Source organism: Symphodus melops (assembly GCF_947650265.1).
Source record: "Symphodus melops genome assembly, chromosome: 3".
Taxonomy (NCBI): domain Eukaryota; kingdom Metazoa; phylum Chordata; class Actinopteri; order Labriformes; family Labridae; genus Symphodus; species Symphodus melops.
The window spans coordinates 29,476,980-29,495,513 of record NC_136693.1 but is presented as its reverse complement, the minus strand read 5'-3'; the positions used below and the strand labels follow the sequence as shown (position 1 = coordinate 29,495,513).

Below are 18,534 nucleotides of genomic sequence, written 5' to 3'. Positions count from 1 at the left end.
TATGGTACTGTTTATGCTGGCTTCCTCCAGAACACTGATGTTGGTGCGTGTGTCCTCCCAGTGGATCTCAGCATCTTTGAGGGTGTCGCTGTAGGTGGTCCACGCCTCGGCTCCATACAGCAGGAGCTTTGTTTGGGTCTTTAGGTCTCGATCTTCAAACACCCTTTTCCTAAGCCTGTCCGAGGCCACACTGATGCAGCTCAGACGGAGACTGACTTCTGAGTCAATGTTGGTGTCCGAGGTAAGGAGGCTGCAAAGATAGAAGTTTCCAGAGGGGTATCGTCTACTTTTATGGCAGGCTGGGTGGGCTGCTGGTTGATCGGGGGTTGAAAGAGGACCTGGGTCTTTCTGATGTTCAATTTTAGACCCAGCGCCTTGTATGCTTTGGCAAAAGCATTCAGCATTTGCTTGCAGTTCCACGAGTGCCTAATGGAGAGATGACAGTGTGAGGGAGCTGCTGGTGGGGTTTAGTGCCTTGCTCTAATGATAATAAGAATAATACATTTTATTTAAAGGCGTATTTCAAAACTCTCAAGGTCACCTTACAAAGCAAAGATAAAAACAGAAGGGCACCTCGGCAGTGCTCAGGAAGTGAACTGGCACCTCTCCAGCTACCAGACTAATTTCCAGATTTTTTTTATGCACCATGAATTGAACCGGCGACCCTCCTGTTCCCTACAGCCTGAGCGACGGCCGTTTGGGGTTGAGCGCCTCACTTAAGGACATTTTGACGTTTGACTGCAGGAGAATTGAGAAGCCTCGACTTTCTGGTTGACAGATGAGATTAAAGAAAATAGAAGCCGTGACACTAAACCCCGAATTCCCCGTGAAAGCACGACCATCAGTGTGCAAATATAAATGGCTCTGATTGTCACTTTCTGCAATGCAGCATCTTCTGCTATCAGTGTGTGAAAGCATGAATGTCACATATCGTGTAAATGTGCTTTATAAGTAAAGTCCATTTAATTATTACCATTAAAAAAAATATATTTTTCCAGAAAAGTACACAAAAAGAAACAACCCTAAATCTAAATAGTACATAAAATCCTTAGCCGATAAATAAAATAGATAATAAATCAAAACATATCTTCTTCTGTATGTTGATATTACCTCTGTCACTCTTTCACACACACACACACACACACACACACACACACACACACACACAGTGTAATGATAGTGTACTGGATTGTATAATGAATTCTTCACATGGCACCTGGAGGATTGTTTAGCACCTCGTAGTAGCAGCTCTGTCACCATCACGTCATTGTTGTTTCTCATTGGATAAATGTAAACATGGTGTTACTGTAACTGTGACAGGAGAACAGGACGCACGCCATCGTTACCATCGTTCTCAGACATGGTAACCAGTAAGGAGCGGCTGCTTCACACAGCCCAATGTTAGTGACAATTTAAAAACCTGAAATTCTTTATCTCCTTTGAAAAAACTTCAACCAATGTCTGCGATGAGGTACCAATCTGATGAACCAATCACACGCCTCCCTGCTCGTTCTCTACCTCCAGCTCACACTCAAAGCTCGACACCGATGACGGAGTTTATTTATTAACCGCTGAATGAGACATGAGACGATGTCGTTTCTATACAATGAAGAGCTGAGGTCATGCATGTAAGTGAGGGGGCGTGGCTTTAAGGGAGCACAGAGGGGAGGGGCTAGGTGCAGACGGAGCACTGAGGGAACGCCACCTTTAAGTTTTGGCACTGTTCAAAACTACCGATCCTTAAATTGAACTGTATTTAAAACATGCTGCAGAGCCACCGTCTGCATCACTGATCTATAAAAAGCCAGTTCGAGATGTTTTGCTCAGGACAGGAAACAGAGTTTTGAATGCATGTTTGGGGTTTCAGATGAAGTCGACTGATGGATCTGTAGTTGAGTTGGTTCTTTAAACGTGGAAAGGCTCAGGCTCCTCGGTTCAGGCTGAGGAGTTTCACTTTGTTTGTTTGTTTCAGAGTCTATAAAAAGCTTCTTGAATCAGAGCCCTCTTCCCCTTTCTTTATGAACTTTATTATATCGCTCAAAGCTAGCAATGAGCCAGCCACAGTTTTCACTGCAGTCGGGCTTTCTTTGCCGAAAGGTCGGAAAAGTCTCAGAAGGAATCAGAGGTTATGACTTCCTCCTCTAAACTTCTCTGGTGTTTCCTCTGGCTTTAAGCTGGATGAAGTGCAACTGTTCACATGTATGTGTTTGTCTTTAGTCTAAATCCACTCTCCTGTCTCTCTGCGTGCCTGCTCTCACTTGTGGAATATTCATGCGCCTGTACCTTTAACTGTGTGTTGCTATCCCTAAAGGATGCTTTGCAGAGAAAGCGCCTCGGGCACAGTCATACACGGGGAACGAGTTGACAGTAGCATGAAACGTTCCCCTTGTTTAAATTAGGGAAATAAAACAGAACTTTGAAGAGGAGTAAGAGACAAAGCCGACTTCAGGAGATGCAAGAAAGATCAGAGAGACGAGATCAATACAGGACTCGGAAACAAAGCCAGACGGAGAAAAAACAAGCAGGAGCTGAAAGAGATGACAAAGCTGTGGCAGCGAGTTACGCAGCTCGGGAAGGGAGAGCATGAGAAACATAATGCTGACAAAGATGGTGTCAATGTCACACTGCTGCCGGCCATGTCTGCTGTCTCATTGGTGATTCACAGGGCACCTGCTTCCCACCATGACAGCAGACAGACACAGTTCAAATGTTCATTCCTACTTCCCGTCTCCTCCCCTCCATTCCACATTATCTCCCAGCATGCTCGGCTCTGAGCTCATACCGAATGCGACCTTGATCCGGCCGAGGCTCAGTCCTGTTTTAAGTGTTAATGACTTGATTTGTAGGCGTTCAGGGCGCTGTTTACCTAAACCTGCAGAAATTGGGATCAATGCTCCGGAGGCTTTGGTAGTCATTTCAATCGGTAGCTTTACGTGCTCTATCGGCCGAGCGTTCCTGACTCTGAAATTTAAGCAGCAGCAGCCGGAGAGACTTTTTGAATGGCTTCTTCAGACGTGGCTCACGCAGACTTCAAAATGTGAAAGAGCGAGAACAAAAAGAGGGAAGGAACTCTCCAGATGCCGACTGAAGAAGACACGGACTGTTCTTTGAGAATATTATGAGGACTAAAGACCAAACTGACTGTGAGATAAAAGAGAATCAACCACGAAAATAACTGGACAACAACAAAAAGAATGATGAAAGTGAGGATGTGGAGCTGGCTTTGATGCAGAAACTATTTTGGCTATGCATATTCCACCAGCGTGAGGCTGAGGGGAGTTGAAGTTGCTCCCTCATGTGATGGACGCTCAGATGGGTCGATGGAGTGGGAATGTGTGAATGTGACCTGCAGTGTAAAAAGTGCTTTGAGTAGTCCGACGACGAGAGAAGCGCCAAACAAGCTCAAGTTCATTTAGCACTTTAGCGCTCCAGGTTTTATCCGACCTCTCAGAAGTTGATGCTGTGTGTCGTTCAGTGTCATTGTTTTGATTATGTGCATTAGTGCCAGACAGAAGGAGATGGTGGATCACCACCTGTTTTCTGACAGTCTTCAGATCGATAGAAACATGTGTCATCCCTGAACAGGAAGTGACAGAAGGCTCCATTGATTAAAGCTATTTAAACGCCAGTTCATTGTAGCGTGCCAAAGGTCATTTTACCCCCAGATTATAAATCAAAGCAAGACGGACAAACGCTGTGCAGTAGTTAAGGCGGAAGCTCCTCTAGGTGCTCCTCTGGACACTCCTCTGAGTGCTTTAGGTGCTCCTCTTGGTGCTCCTCTAGGTGCTCCTCTGGACGTTACTCTGGGTGCTCCTCTGGACGTTACTCTGGGTGCTCCTCTGGACGTTACTCTGGGTGCTCCTCTGGACGTTACTCTGGACACTCCTCTAGGTGCTCCTCTGGACACTCCCCTGGGTGCTCCTCTGGACACTCCCCTGGGTGCTCCTCTGGGTTGTGTGTCCAGAACAGTGTAGTTGAGAAATGTCATCGCGGCTGCACACAGATTCTGATTGGCTGACTCTTTTTTCATGTTTAATAACTGGGCCGAGTTGCCATAGATGTATAATGTGTGGTTAACTTAGTGTAGCATGTCTGCAGCTGTGTGTAAATACCATCCTCTTCCTCTCTTCCTTTGTGTCTGTTTGGTTTTTGTTTTTCTCTGTTTTCCTCATGTCATGTATTTCTGTTGATTTGTCATTTTCTTCTGTCTTTCAGTTTATTTTTCATGTCATCTCTTTGAATCTATTCATGTTTCTTTGTGTGTCAGTGTGGGAAAAAAAAACTCCCTACAAACTGCTCTTAATCTATTTCAGCACAATCGATATTGACTTGTATTATTTTCAAATCAAAGTGTGATCTGTGCGGCTCATTTAGCTTCAGTTAATGTAAACCAAAAGAACCAAGAAAATCATTTTGAAAATTGGCAAACATTATAAAGTTCACATTTACACTGTTGTGTTTTTATTTTTATTTCTGTAAATCGAGCAAAGAGTCGAGTTTAAGTCGCAGGAGCCTGCAGACAGACTCAGGTCCGAGTCCTGCAGCTGCTGTCAAGGCTTTTTTATTTTATAGTGTGTGCACCCCATGTACAGAGGCTCAGGTCCTTGAGAGCGTACGACCCGGGTTCAATTCTCCCCTGTGCCTCCTTTCCCACTCGAGCTCTGCCTGGTTTCTGATTCTGTTTGTAAAAAAAAGCTCCCAATATGATTCTAGAAAAAAATCTTTTTCAAACTTAAGAGCAGAAAGCAGCGGCCAGAGTCCTGACTGATCCCCTCATATATATACATAAATGAAGACGTGAATATTCAGTCATGGACAGACAAAAGCAATCAATAAGAGCAACTTATTCCCTTTTAAATCAGACGTAGATAGTGCGAGCATGTGGCTTAAGGTTTTGGTTATTTTCTTTGTTTTTTTCTGTTTGTGTCCTTTGAAGGAGGACAATGATGAACTATTGAGGCGTCATAACCTGAAGGTTGTTTAACTGAAGTTAGGATAAAAGATAAGGGAATCATTATTATAGTGGTAGATATAATAAAAGTTCATGTGTCTTTGTATAAAACATGTTATAATGTCAGTGGATCAGATCTGAAGAGGTGTGGGTCGTTGTGAAGCGTGAGTCACATGTCTGTTGTATGTTTGTCTTGTTCTGTTTCATCGTTACCTTGGTCAGTCTTTGTTCTTGTCTTTGTGATTATTGTACATATCTGCATGTTGTAAATAAAATCTTTAAAGTAATTCACCTCGACCTCACTGGACACTCTTTGAGGACCACACAGATTCAGCCAATCACATGCAGCGACAGATAATCACCCTGCAGCTAATCTGAGAATCAGAATCCATCCCGGTGAAAGTATTCATGTCTGTAATCAACAGGCTGCAGGACGGAGCTGTATGGAAATATATTCACTTAATGCATTTACAGAAAAGCTCCAGAATCTGAAACAAGCGACTGAAAGTGGAACATAAAGGCCAAAGGTTCATTTATAAAATGAATATCGTCCTGCATTAAAAGTCCTTGATAGTGTCTGACATCTTGGAAGTTAAGCAGGCAGTCGGTCTGCAATGAGAAATGGACTTGTCTTGTGTCTACTCAAAGCTCTCTTCCACCTGCACAGTCACACTCTGATGGTAGAGGTGAGCATCAGTAACTGATCACATTAACACACCTTCAGCTGACGTGGCAGCGGGAGCATCTCAGGGTCGCGCCCAAGGACACATCAGGCGTGTGGCTGCAGGAGCTGGGGATTGAACCCCCAACCTTCCTGTTGAGCGACCACGACTCTCGCTCCATTTACAGCGACTGGACCAATGCTAGAGAAAATAATACGAATGGTCAGTGCAGAGATTACTGCTGCAAAAGAAAATTATAGAAAAGATATGATGATTTACTTAAAAGCTGTTTTATGAGTGTTTGTTTTCAGAGGAGAATGAGGAGTAAGAGTTTGTGCAAGAGAAAAAAAAAGGCAGAAAGTGAAATCAATCAGAACTATGAAAAGGAAAAAAAAGAGTGAATTTATCGGATATGATTAAAGTCTTTCTGTGTAAGCGCCTCAAACAGCAGAGGTCCAACAGCGCAGCAGCAGGCTCAGAGGCCAAAACCCTCTTTAATCCTGACTAAACACAGAATAGACAGCCTCTCATTAAAGCCTCCACCAGATCTGTTCTCATACTCTTTAGCGTGCCCGCATCTTTCCAGCAGAACAGAAAGTACATGAACAGCCACTTAAGTCACGTGGAGCTGGGTGTACGGCCGCTGAGGAAGGAGAAAGAACATTATGATCCATGCAGCTTTTGTGAGTCAAACATAATAAGGCTGATCGGGAAGTTGTTTTTTTTCTCTCTCTTCTGTAGGAGGGTGAAGTAGTTCACGTTTTCTTCACACTATTTACAGACTGCGAGACAAAGAAGAAAAAGAAGATGCATGCCCTTTACCCTTACACCTCCTTACACATCTACTTTATTAAAGCATTCAAAAACAAACTGATTTAACTTTGCATTCAACATGGACATGCAAAGCACTTCATTTATATCTTCATGCAGCTTTCTCTGTGTTGAATTAATAATCTGCCATATATTATTAAAGAAACATGTTTTATTTAGTGGCAGTAAAGAAGCATACATTTCATATTTCTATTTTTATACTCAGTTCAAAACAACTCTTCTGGGGCGCCGATGGCTAAGAGGGTAGTTCGTGTGCCCCATGTACAGAGGATGTAGTCTTTTTTTTACGCGAACTTTAAACGGCGGTTGCTAACGAGTAGCTAACTGAAACTACAGTGGTTGTCATGGAGACATTAAACGTCATCACGCCGGGAACTCTCTCCCTAATCCTCCTTACAGCCTCTAGTCATGTTTTTTTTCTTGTAAATATTAGGTTAATAAACAACTTATTAAGCTAACGTTTAGCTAGCTTGTGAAATCCGCTGATTAGATCGATGAAGCATAACGGTCGTGACGTCATTATAAATCGACCGCGGTGTAGTTCGTTAGCGCATAACGTTAGCTTTTTACTTCTCTCGGCTGCATTAACTCTTCAAACTTCATATAAATGATGTTCATCTGTACAGATTATCCCGCTGAACAAAACAACGCGTCAGAAACGTGTGTTTGACACAGAGCTTGTTTTCTGCAATGATCCAAAATCCAATTCAAAAATCCCATAGGCGAATTTTCGTAGGAACCACCGGCGCCATTTTTTCGGGTTGGCCTACAAAAATATGTCATTACTACACCAGTCTATAGTCACAGAAAGAAAATGAAGACGGGTTATCCATCTAAGATTCCAAAAAAAAGAAAGAAAGAGGAAGACGAGTCAGCGCCGGGGAGCTGGTAGACATATTGGTGGTGAAGGCCGCCCCCCCCCCATGAATTTTTGCCTGGGGCCCCTACAGACTCTTGAATCGCCCCTGTAAACTTATTTCCACTGTAGCATTTCCAAAAGGATCTCTCTACATGCAGAGCGGCGTTGTGGGAGCTGAATTTACAGATGCAGATCGACAAAAGAGTTCAATGATAAGAGCCAAGTGGCTGAAATACAACGAGACAGAAGTGTGGCTCTGGTGACTTTAACTTCACAAGAGGACAGAGAGCAGTGTGTTAAAGAATAGACAGATCAATAATGGACCAATGGAGAGAGGAGAAGATAATACGCTTTTTACCTTGAGAGAACAAACAACAGAGTAAAAGGTAAAGTGTAGAAGTCCACATATTGGACAGTGAATGAGCTGGGATAAATACTCCATGGAGGCTTTCACAGCCTTGCCTGAATAATGGCAACGAATTAAAAGCAGAGAAGCGCTCTGTGTGCTCAGAAACGTTTATGTGCTGAAATTAAAAGCGCCGCACGTCTGTCCTGTCCCCATGACGACATCCTGTTGCTTGTATGACCAACACTGCTCCATTGCTTTTTATTTTAAGTTTTGTATTTGTCCCCCGGCAGACACGGAGCAAACAGGATGTGGGTACAAAACACGGCAAAAATACCGGGAATTATTTTGTATTTTGAAAGGAGCGCTGGTAACATCAACGACACCTTTATGAACATTTTTAACTCAAAGTGCTTGTTGCAAAAAAACAAAAAAAACACTAGTTGGACCCTGGTGCTTGCCTTCTTCTGGTTTGGCACGCAAACAGTCAGTGTGGATGGATTTCATTTGTGTTCCTTACAACCACGACAGCAGAAAAACTAACTTTCAACACCTGCTAGTTATCAGTGAGTCATCGTTCAACGTCCTTGCAGATGCATTGATTTAAAGCTAGTACATGACAAACCCTCTGGACTGTGCGGGTCCAGAGAAGGCGGAGTGAGAAGAAGAGTCGTGATGTATCGATTGTTTGGAGAAAGATGGCTGCAGTAAATAGAGTTATAGTGTGGGGAGGGTAATATCCATGCCATATTATTGGCGTGTGTTGATGTACGCAGAGACGCTGATCTCATTGCTTGGAAGCTCGGGTATTGATCCCCTGACTGGAAATGCCATTACACGCACACTCATTCAGCATCATTGGAACTGCTCAAGAAACAATGGATTTCCCTGCTCATCATCACGCGGCGGCATTGCTGCATCACCGTGTGACTCTGCTGGGAGTTAAAGAGGCAGTGCAGAAGATATGAGAGCAGGACAGACGATAACATGGAGACAGAGGAGTTTTCTCTTTCTGTCCGTCTGTGTAAAAACCGCTGATTAGATCGATGAAGCACAACAATTGTGACGTCAAAACCGACCCTGGTGCAGTTGTAGCATAACGTTAGCTTTTCACTTCCCTCGGCTGTATTAACTCTTCAAACTTCATATACATGGTGTTAATCTGTAAAGATGATCCAGATTAACAAAACGGCTCAAAAACATGTGTTTGACACAGAGATCATTTTCTGCTATGATCCAAATCCCGTTGGAGAATTCTCATTGGAGCCCATGGCGAAGCTACATCCGGGTTGGCCTACAAAAAATACATCATCACTATTCGACTCTATTATACCTTTAATTGGAAACAGCTCAAGTATTTTCAGTACGTTTTAAATCCAGTGTGGTGACGACCAGAGGCGTCTGCTCCTTTTTCCAGGAGGTTTGATCTGTAGTGGCAGGAAAACTAAAAATCACAGGAAAGCTGTGGAACAGAGACGGGGGGTGAAAATACGTCAGGAGTGCAAGTTAAGCAGAGGGAGCAAGGAAGTTAAACAACAAAAAGGCGCTACGGTCAAAGAGACCACGGGGCCTTGGAGGCAGTGTAAACAAATAAACACATAATCTCTCTTTTCAACACACACACACACACACTGAAACACCGATGAAATCCTCCATATCTCAGTTTGCCCTCTAGAGTAGTCCTTTGAACAGAGTAGATTCATCTTGTACACCCTGACCTGCAGCTTCCTCGCTCACTTCCCCATGGAGCCAACACCAACCACTTCTTTTCACACACACACACACACACACACACACACACGCCGCTCTGCAGAAAGCACACAGAGTAATAAACTCCAGCAGCATACACGCCCAACAGTTTTTACATTTGCTGTTTCTTTGTTTTAGACAGACTATAGGCCGTCTCTCCCCTCCTGTAAGCCCGAGCACTAATGCACAGAGGATATCGATCCATGCAGTAAACCGCAGTCTTCTCACAGCAGCTCATCATCTCGCTTCTTTGTGGGCCTCTGTTCAAATCCATCCAAACTTCTTTTTTTTTTCTTGCCGTAGATTTTTCCACCCAAGTGTAAAAGAAAACGTCTTAATGAAGTCTGTTGCTTGTTTGCACATCCACATCGCCTTCAGGAGTGTTTGTACGTGTATCTCAGAGCAGAACTTTATTTTCCAACCGTTCACTCTTTGTCAGTTGTGTGCCAATCACACTGGAAAAGAAAACTTTTTTTTTTTTTTTTTGTTCATTGCACAAAATCCCTCTGGAGAAATCGGAGTTTTGAGAATTTTGAAAGTTTCTCTACATTTTGATGCATTAATAATAATCTTCCACTTTTTTATGTTGTACTTTAAAAAAAACTGAATGAGAAAATACTTCCCAGAGGAAAACTAAACCGGAACAAATAAGTCCAATCAAGCTTCAAGGCATAAACACAGAAAAACATACACAACAATAAGACTGATAGAAATGTGTTTACAAAGAGAGCGAGATAAATGTTTCAAAACAAAAAAGTCAAACTTTCTGACATTCATTTTCATTTGGGTCATGATTTTAATTTAGCACGGGTAAAAAATAAATGAAAACTGCTGCTAGGCAACCTAGTGCCGTGTGTGTGTGTGTATTTTAGGTCGTATGAAAACTGTGCAGCCTTTTTCTCTTTGTGGTAGGAATGTGCGATAATTAATCAATCAATCAATCAATCAATCAATCGAGTGTTACCTGGAGACGCTTTACTAAACAGCATATGGGATAACACGCAGGAAGGATTTCTCCTTTGTGTTCCTCGTGCTCCTGTGGTCGAGGTCGGAGCAGGCCGTGCATCAACGAGGACGCCGGTGATTGTGGGGACGATACAGTCCGATGGTGGAGGTTTGGCGTCGGGGTCGTCGAGTGGTAGTAGAGCCCGATCACATGGCTGAATGTTTAGACAGTCACAAGTGAAAACGTTTTCACCTCGCTTATCAGCGCCACAATTATTCATCAGTTAAATATGTTGGGCTGATCCGATACTGACTTTTTGGTATCGATATTTTATTCAGTATCACATTTTTTGACAAGACTTGGCTGAACACAAAACGCCACGAGATCTTCCAAATCTGATTCAAACTACATAATTTCAAATGTGATTCCTTCAGATCCGACTCAATCTGAACGTCTCGGCTGCTTCAATGTGTCTTCTGTGTCACTCACGACGCGACACCATCGGAAAACAACAGTAACGACGTCGATCCAACAGGCTGGAAGTGAACTTTGGTCAGTGAAAGAAAACAAGCCCGCGGAGAGACTGCTCCACAAGTTACCTGTTCTGGACGTTACCTGTTACCATAGAAACCAATGTGGATCAGACCACGTTATTACAGACGGGCAGACGGGATCCGTTCACTTACAATCAGTCAGCCAGCAAGATCGGATTCTGATCAGATTTGGGGGAATCAGATTAGGGCGGCAGTCTGAACAAAGCCTTGGAGCTCTCTGCTCTCCTACCTGGATGTAAACATGCACAGTGAACGAGCAGAGAGGTTTCACAGGCACCAGCAAGCTGAGTCTTATGAACGTAGAAACTACCGCCACAAATTATTCTGTGCCTTAAATGGTGCCGTAGATTAAACATTTGATTAAAAATGTTTCGACGTGCCTGTGCCTGCTCCAGCTGCTCGTTTTTATGAGAATCTGTGAAGTTGTGTGAAGCAGCCAGCCAGTTTCTTGCACGTCTTCTTTAAGTAGACTCGTGCATATTCAGTGAATTATTGTTTTTTTTTTTCACTCTACAGATTTTTGGTATTGTGCATTTTCCCGCAGATTGGAAGATGAAAAGGAGAAGATTTTAAATTGAAATAAAACAAAATTCTGCCAGCAGGCAGGAACTTGAAGCTCTGGTGTTTTTATGACTGAGCTTTCAAGCCTTAAGCCTCATATTATCACCAGCTTTACAAACCTCCAGGCTGCTTCTCATCGCTGCTTTGTTTTTATCTCTCAGCCTCTGGAAGCACAGCCTCAGTAAATGAGGAGCATTGCAGTCAGGGAATGGGACTGAACCTGTGACCCTTGTTTCTGCCTTTTCACTGCAGCTCGACCCGCTCTGCAGCAGACAGACGACCACATGTGTTTCCCCACAGGACCAAAAAAAGACTGCCTTCCACTTTCTTTGTCTTTTTATCCCCTCTTGTTCTGTCTTTAAAAGACATAATGCCACTCTGAAAATGAAACAGTGAATCTCTCAAAACAATTTCATCTCACAAATCTACCAGACACTGGAGTTGTGGCGAGGCGGACAAGTTGACGGTAAATGAATATTGATTTTTCCCTGGTTCTGTGCAGCTGGTTTCTGGCTGAATGGATTTACTCTTACAGAGTTGTCAGAGGGTGGCCTGTTTAATGGGGTGTTATCAATTCACGGGGACTTTGAGGGCCGTCTGTTGCTGCACGTACATGATGGATGGGCTGTTGAGTTTTAGTTGGGATGTGGAAGAAAGACGTATGCATGTTAAAAAAAAGCAGCACTTGATTGGGACGAAGAAGGTTAGCGTCAGAGTTTGAGAGAGAAGACGTGAACAGTCGAGGTATTTATAACACTGCAGTACGTGACTGCTGCTATTCTTCTCTGATTAAACACAACTGTCTATGTAGCCTTTAGCCTTCACACTATCAGAATTAAAGAGACTCAAACATTAATGAGTTAATAAGTTATTATCTCAACACTGCGCTCCCCATCGTACCTGCGTACGCTTCCTCAGTGCGAACGGATAAGTGAAAGGTAGTGAAACAGTGAGGTGTAAAGTGTCAGTGTAAAGCAGGTTAATGTTATAGCAGGCGAGTGAGACATGAAGTGTCAGAGCACGGAAGGAGGTGACAGAGATGAGAGAACGCACAGGGGATTTGTTTGACGCATAAAAAGGTTACAGCAACGCCGCAGTGAGAAATACATTCAGATCAGATGAACAGTGTGTGTGTGTGTGTGTGTGTGTGTCTACAATATACTCCTCCTTAAGTCAAATCACCTCAACACTTTCCTCCGAAGTGAAAGTGAAGCAGTCCTCTCTGCGCTCCGCTTTCTCTCCGAGCAGACACAGTTTTTAATTAACGTGAACGCCTCCTCGTGTCTCGCTCAGGATCCGTGTTTCAGTGTGAACAGTTCACTTTTCAAAGCTGTCAATTAGCAACGGAAGAGTAGGTCGCGCTCGTAAAACGTCAGGCCACTAATTGTCTGTGCTTCCGTTGGTTAGGGCATCATTAGTATTCTTTGAATCCAGCAGACTGAGGCGGCAATAATCTGGAGGATGTTCTCTGCCTACAGGGCCCGTCACGCACTCGCACAGTTATAATTACTCCTAACCGCACAGATATTGGCAGATGTGAAAACGGAGGATGTGGATCTCCATTTTTGAATGTCATCTCATTGGACTGAGTCAGTAATTGAAGACGTGGTACTGCCCAGAGAAGCCCGTCGTGTCGGCCGGTGATTTGACGAAGCTTCATGATTGATAACTACTTAACTAATCAAAAAGACAGAAGAAGAAGAAGGCGTTTAAATGAAGCCACTTAGCAATACGATATGTATATGATACTCCGTGGCAGAATGATGAGCGCAGGCTCTGGATCAATCCAAGTATTGAAGACGTCAGACGTGATCCGTTCAGAAACACTGGAGCCTGGGACATTTCTTAAAACAGAGACATGTACCACTGAAGTTTGGCTTTTGTCTCGCAGCGGCGACTTCATGGGATACGCATATATAGCTTCACCTGAGAGGTGGAGACAAAGAGAACTGAACAGGCTTCGATCATATCGCAGTTTTTAATTCAAACACTGAAAACCAACGTCGCAGGAAAGGACACAACTCTAAAGTCAGAAAATAAACCCTTCTTCTGAGTAGAAGTAAACACTTAGCGCACACACACACACACACACACACACACACACACACAGAGAGTGCCTGCTTCCTCCTGCTCTCTGTATTCCAGCCTTGATTGGTAATTGGACGCAGGTGAGCTCAATCAGCAGCTGCACCAAGCTGAGAGCGGCACCTGAGAGCTTATCTAAACGGTATCACAGATTCTGTTATGATTGCATGGCTTATGTGCACAAATGTTTCCTGACACCTTCAGTACGTCACGGAAATGACGTGCCAGTCCATTTAATTGAGACACTGAATATTCCTGTAACGCAGCCTGAGACTGTGGCTCAGTTGGTTCAGTTGGTTGAGTCGGTTGACTCGTCCAAAAGGTCAGGGTTCGATCCCGAGCTGAAGCGACATCATTATGATGTCAAAATAAATCTTTTCTATCTGCCTTGAAGCTGCTTCTGTTTCTGTCTTTGTACAGCGGATGACGTGGAAACATTTGGATGTAAAATGTAGAAGAGAGATAATCTGAGACTTTATGTGCAGGATTATAATTTATTAGTTTTTCGTTTATTCATTTAATGTTTCTGATGTTGTTTTGTTAGTGCTTTACTTTACAGGTGGGGTGAATTTGTGATTTGATTAGTTTTTTGTTTTTTTTTTCTAATTGCAATGGCCAAATTTGCAAAGTAAAGCATTACCAACATTTTTTTCAACAGTGGACATTTTTCATTTGTACCACAGTTTGAACAATGGCATTGAAAAAAATGTCCTCTGTGAAAATAAACGTTCTAATGAGGTGTAGAGGAGGAGGTGAGAACCATCCAGGAAGACACTTTATTTGGTTCATTCACTTCCTGGGTTCTCGTCCTCTGGTCTCTCCTCACACCGGGATCCTTTTCTCTAGGAGGGCACGCTCTCCTCGTCCTCTGGTCTCTCCTCACACCGGGATGTTTTTCACTTGGAGGGCACGCTCTCCTCGTCCTCTGGTCTCTCCTCACACCGGGATCCTTTTCTCTAGGAGGGCACGCTCTCCTCGTCCTCTGGTCTCTCCTCACACCGGGATCCTTTTCTCTAGGAGGGCACGCTCTTCTCGTCCTCTGGTCTCTCCTCACACCGGGATCCTTTTCTCTTGGAGGGCATGCTCTCCTCGTCCTCTGGTCTCTCCTCACACCGGGATCCTTTTCTCTCGGAGGGCACGCTCTCCTCGTCCTCTGGTCTCTCCTCACACCGGGATCCTTTTCTCTTGGAGGACACGCTCTTCTCGTCCTCTGGTCTTTTCTAACACCGGGATCCTTTTCTCTAGGAGGGCATGCTCTCCTCGTCCTCTGGTCTCTCCTCACACCGGGATCCTTTTCTCTTGGAGGGCACGCTCTCCTCACACCGGGATCCTTTTCTCTCGGAGGGCACGCTCTCCTCACACCGGGATCCTTTTCTCTTGGAGGGCACGCTCTCCTCATCCTCTGGTCTCTCCTCACACCGGGATCCTTTTCTCTTGGAGGGCACGCTCTCCTCACACCGGGATCCTTTTCTCTTGGAGGGCACGCTCTCCTCTCTGTCAGCATGCAGCTGCTCCGTGAGCTCCACAGTTCTTTGGAGCTGCTGATTGAGCTGAGCGCCCAGCTCTTCCAGCTGTCTCACATAGAAGCGCTCCTTCTCCTGGTAGCTCTGTTGCAGGGCGTCCTGTTCAGCCCTCAGCTTCCTGGTTACTCCCTGGCTCTGAGTCAGCTGGTCTGAGTGAGATCTGGTTTCAGTCTCAAACTGACACAGCTGGCTCTTAGCCTGATGTTCCAGAGTGGAAACTTGGGACTGATGCCTCTGGTTCAGCTCCTGATATTTAGCTCCTAACAACTGCAGCTTTTCCTGGAAAAACGTGGTGTTGCTCCTCTCCTGCTGGATCTGAACTCCAAATTGTTCCACACAGTTTTTATGCATGGCTTGAAGCTCCTGGTGGTCTTTCTGAATGTCATTCTGAGTTTTTATCTGCTGCAGCTCCGTCCAGCACATCTGCGCCTTCTGCAGCAGGACGGCGTTGTCTTCTGCCATCTTCTGACAGCTGGCGTTGCATTCAGCCGTCGAGGACTTGACGTATTCTTGGAACTGGGAGTCCTTGTCCATATGAGCCTGCTTCTGCTGCTGAAGCTCACACTGCAGGGCCTCCACCTGCTGCCTGGCACTCTGCATGATGTTCTGGTGCTTGCAGCTCTCCTCTGCCATGTTCTTATGTAGGGCGTCCTTTTCTTCTGTTGAGAGCTTGATGAAAGCCTGGTCATGAGACACTCTGTCAGTGTGAGCCTTCAGCTGTTTTTGCATCTCTTGCTGAAAGGTCTGAATCTGCTGCCCGGCACTGTGCATGTCATGCTGGTACCTCAGGCCTTGCTCATTTAGAACACGTTTCACCTTCTCCAGCTCTTCTTTCAGGAGTTTATTGGTGTCTCCTCCGAGCTCGGCTGAAGTCTTGTGTTGTCCACTTCCATCTCCTCTTCAGCAACACGTCTTTTGCGTCTTTTGTTTTGTCCCTGGTTGGCGGCAGTGTCCTCCGAGGTGTGTCCCTGCTGTCTTTCCAGCGCTTTGCACCGGTTCATAAAGAACTCCTTTTGAGCTTTTTGTCTTTCAAGCTGTTTCCTCGTCTCCTCCAACTCGTGGTGGATCATCATCCTCTCTCTCTTCTCCTTGGTGCTTTGCTCCCTCTCTCTGTTGAGCAGCACGTTGAGCCGGGTCACGTCTTGTTCGAGTTTGAGAGCTTGTTTGTTGGTGGAACTCTTACTTGGACGTTCGGCTTGAAGGTACTTCTGTATTATTTCGGGGCCTTCGCGAGCTGCATTTTGTTCTGAGATTTGTCCAACATGTTTTAGCTGGTAAAATTCAGAACTGGAGAGATGCTGCTGTTTGAAAGTTGAGATTTTTTCTGATAAACAGAATATCGATCACAGGGTCAAACAAATGCTGCTGCTTGCTGAGAGATTTGAAATGATCTGACACGAACTAATTTCACTCGCGAACATCCCCCGATCAGACGGGAAATCTCGCAAAACCTCTCGAGATCAAACGTGAGTCAACAAACGGACGGAGAGGACGAGATCGTTTGTGCTGCTTTTATCTGAAAAACACGTTTTAAAAAGAGGCGTCGGTCAAAGGAGCGGAGACAGCGGGAGCATGAGCTGTACTTGCTACATGTTGATATGGAAAGTAGTTTTGCTACCGGTGTTTTCGCTACTACGTCACCTCGCTTTCTGATTGGCTACGCGTCACATTCAACAGGCTCGTGCTCGTTTTCTCCTCCTTATCCTGCCGTGTGAACCAGGCTTAAGACCCCCACTTGTGAATTTTAAAGTTTTTACGCGTATTTTATACTGCGGTTGCTAACAAGTAGCTAACTGAAACTACAGTGGTTGTCATGGAGACATTAAACGTCATCACACAGGAAATTCTTTCACTAATCCTCCTGATTAGATCGATGAAGCATAACGGTCCTGACATCATAATAAACTGTAGTTAGCTTGAGCATGACGTTAGCTTTTTACTCCTCTAAATGGTGTTCATCTGTAAAGATTATCCCGCTGAACTAAACAGCTACGCATCAGAAACGTGTGTTTGACACAGAGATTATTTTCTGCAACGATCCAAAATCCAATTTGCGAATTTTTGTAGGAACCACCATTTCTATCGAGTTGGCCTACAAAAATACGTTATCACTATACCAGTCTATAGGTGTGTTTGGACGATTAGAAGATGGACCGCAGGATCTTTAGAGGTACTATATGCACTTCCACCACAGGAGGCGGGGTCTTCATTTAGCTCTGGGGTAAAAGATCTACCCCTAAAAAAGGGGAATAGTACGTTCAAAAGCTCCAGGAACTTTGGGCTGATAAAAAGTTCTTCTCCTATGTTGACACAAATCAAAACACAACAATTCAATCACGGATGTGGATATTGTTTATGTTCACTTTCTAAGACGAGCTGACATGCTCTGTTGGGTGAGAAAAGCGAGTGACACTGCCTGGTAGAGCCCCCTCCCTTCTCCATCTTCATCCATCCAATGACAGAGAAGTACTGAAATAAAAAATGTCACAGTTTAGCGCTGCGCCGCTCGATGGGAAACTGGGTTGTTGATGCAACAACATCAAAAGCCAGACCTGCCAGTATTAATCCAACAAAGCTTCAGCCTTATTCAGCATATGGAAAAGGAGGAAACACCCGGGTGTCTTTAAGAAGGGACTACAATTAAGCAGAGGAAGAATTAAAGGTCTAACAGCTGGGCCCCCGAGAAAAAGGTTTGGTTCAACAGAAACACAGCGTGCTCGGGTAGTGTGCCAGACTCCACTGCAAAAGGTGGTCCTGAGCACGGTTCATTTGTACTTGTGTACGGTCCTCGAGAGATATGAATGCAACCGTCCACGGCGTGAAACAATCGTGCCTGAAGTGGAACCCCCCCTAAGATCCCTGAAACGTAATCTGTCAAGCATCAGGCATCCTTATCAGAGAAAGCCTAAAAGTCACCTGAAGGATGTTAATCAGGTAATCTGTAATGCTGTGTGTGTGTGTGTGTGTGTGTGTGTGTGTGTGTGTGTGTGTTACCTGCAGTGCTGCTGCTGGGCATTTTCCTGTACACGCGCTGGAGGAGCTACAAAGGACTGAAGGAGGGAGTCTACCATGTGTCGGCCCACCACGATGGCTGGGAGGATATCAGGGAGAACGTCCTCAACTATGACGAGGAGGGAGGAGGGGAGGAGGACCAGGTACCGCACACGCACACACAACACACACACACACACACACACAACACACACACACACCTGTGTAGAGCCTTTATGAAGTCTGTTTAAAAAATGTACACAGTTCATTTACATTTAGAGGCAAATTCCACACACTGTTTGATATGACACACACACCATCACATCGAGTTCAACAACCCAAGGTGTACCTCGCCTCTCGCCCAATCACAGCTGGGAAAAGCTCCATCCTCCATGTAGATTGAAAAAACAGCTGTTGAGGCAGCTTTACATTGGATTCTGTCAATACACATCCCTCTGTATGTGTGTGTGTGTGTG

At 44.6% G+C, this 18,534-nt stretch overlaps 1 protein-coding gene across 1 annotated transcript in view; it reads left to right on the top strand.

Annotated features, from left to right (window-relative positions):
* LOC306821220 (neural-cadherin) overlaps positions 1-18,534 on the top strand; it is a 243,339-nt gene that overhangs the window by 221,443 nt on the left and 3,362 nt on the right. The window contains exon 36 of the mRNA XM_079339503.1: positions 18,068-18,222. Coding sequence (XP_079195629.1) covers positions 18,068-18,222 — 155 coding nt within the window. The remainder of the gene's footprint in view (positions 1-18,067; positions 18,223-18,534) is intronic.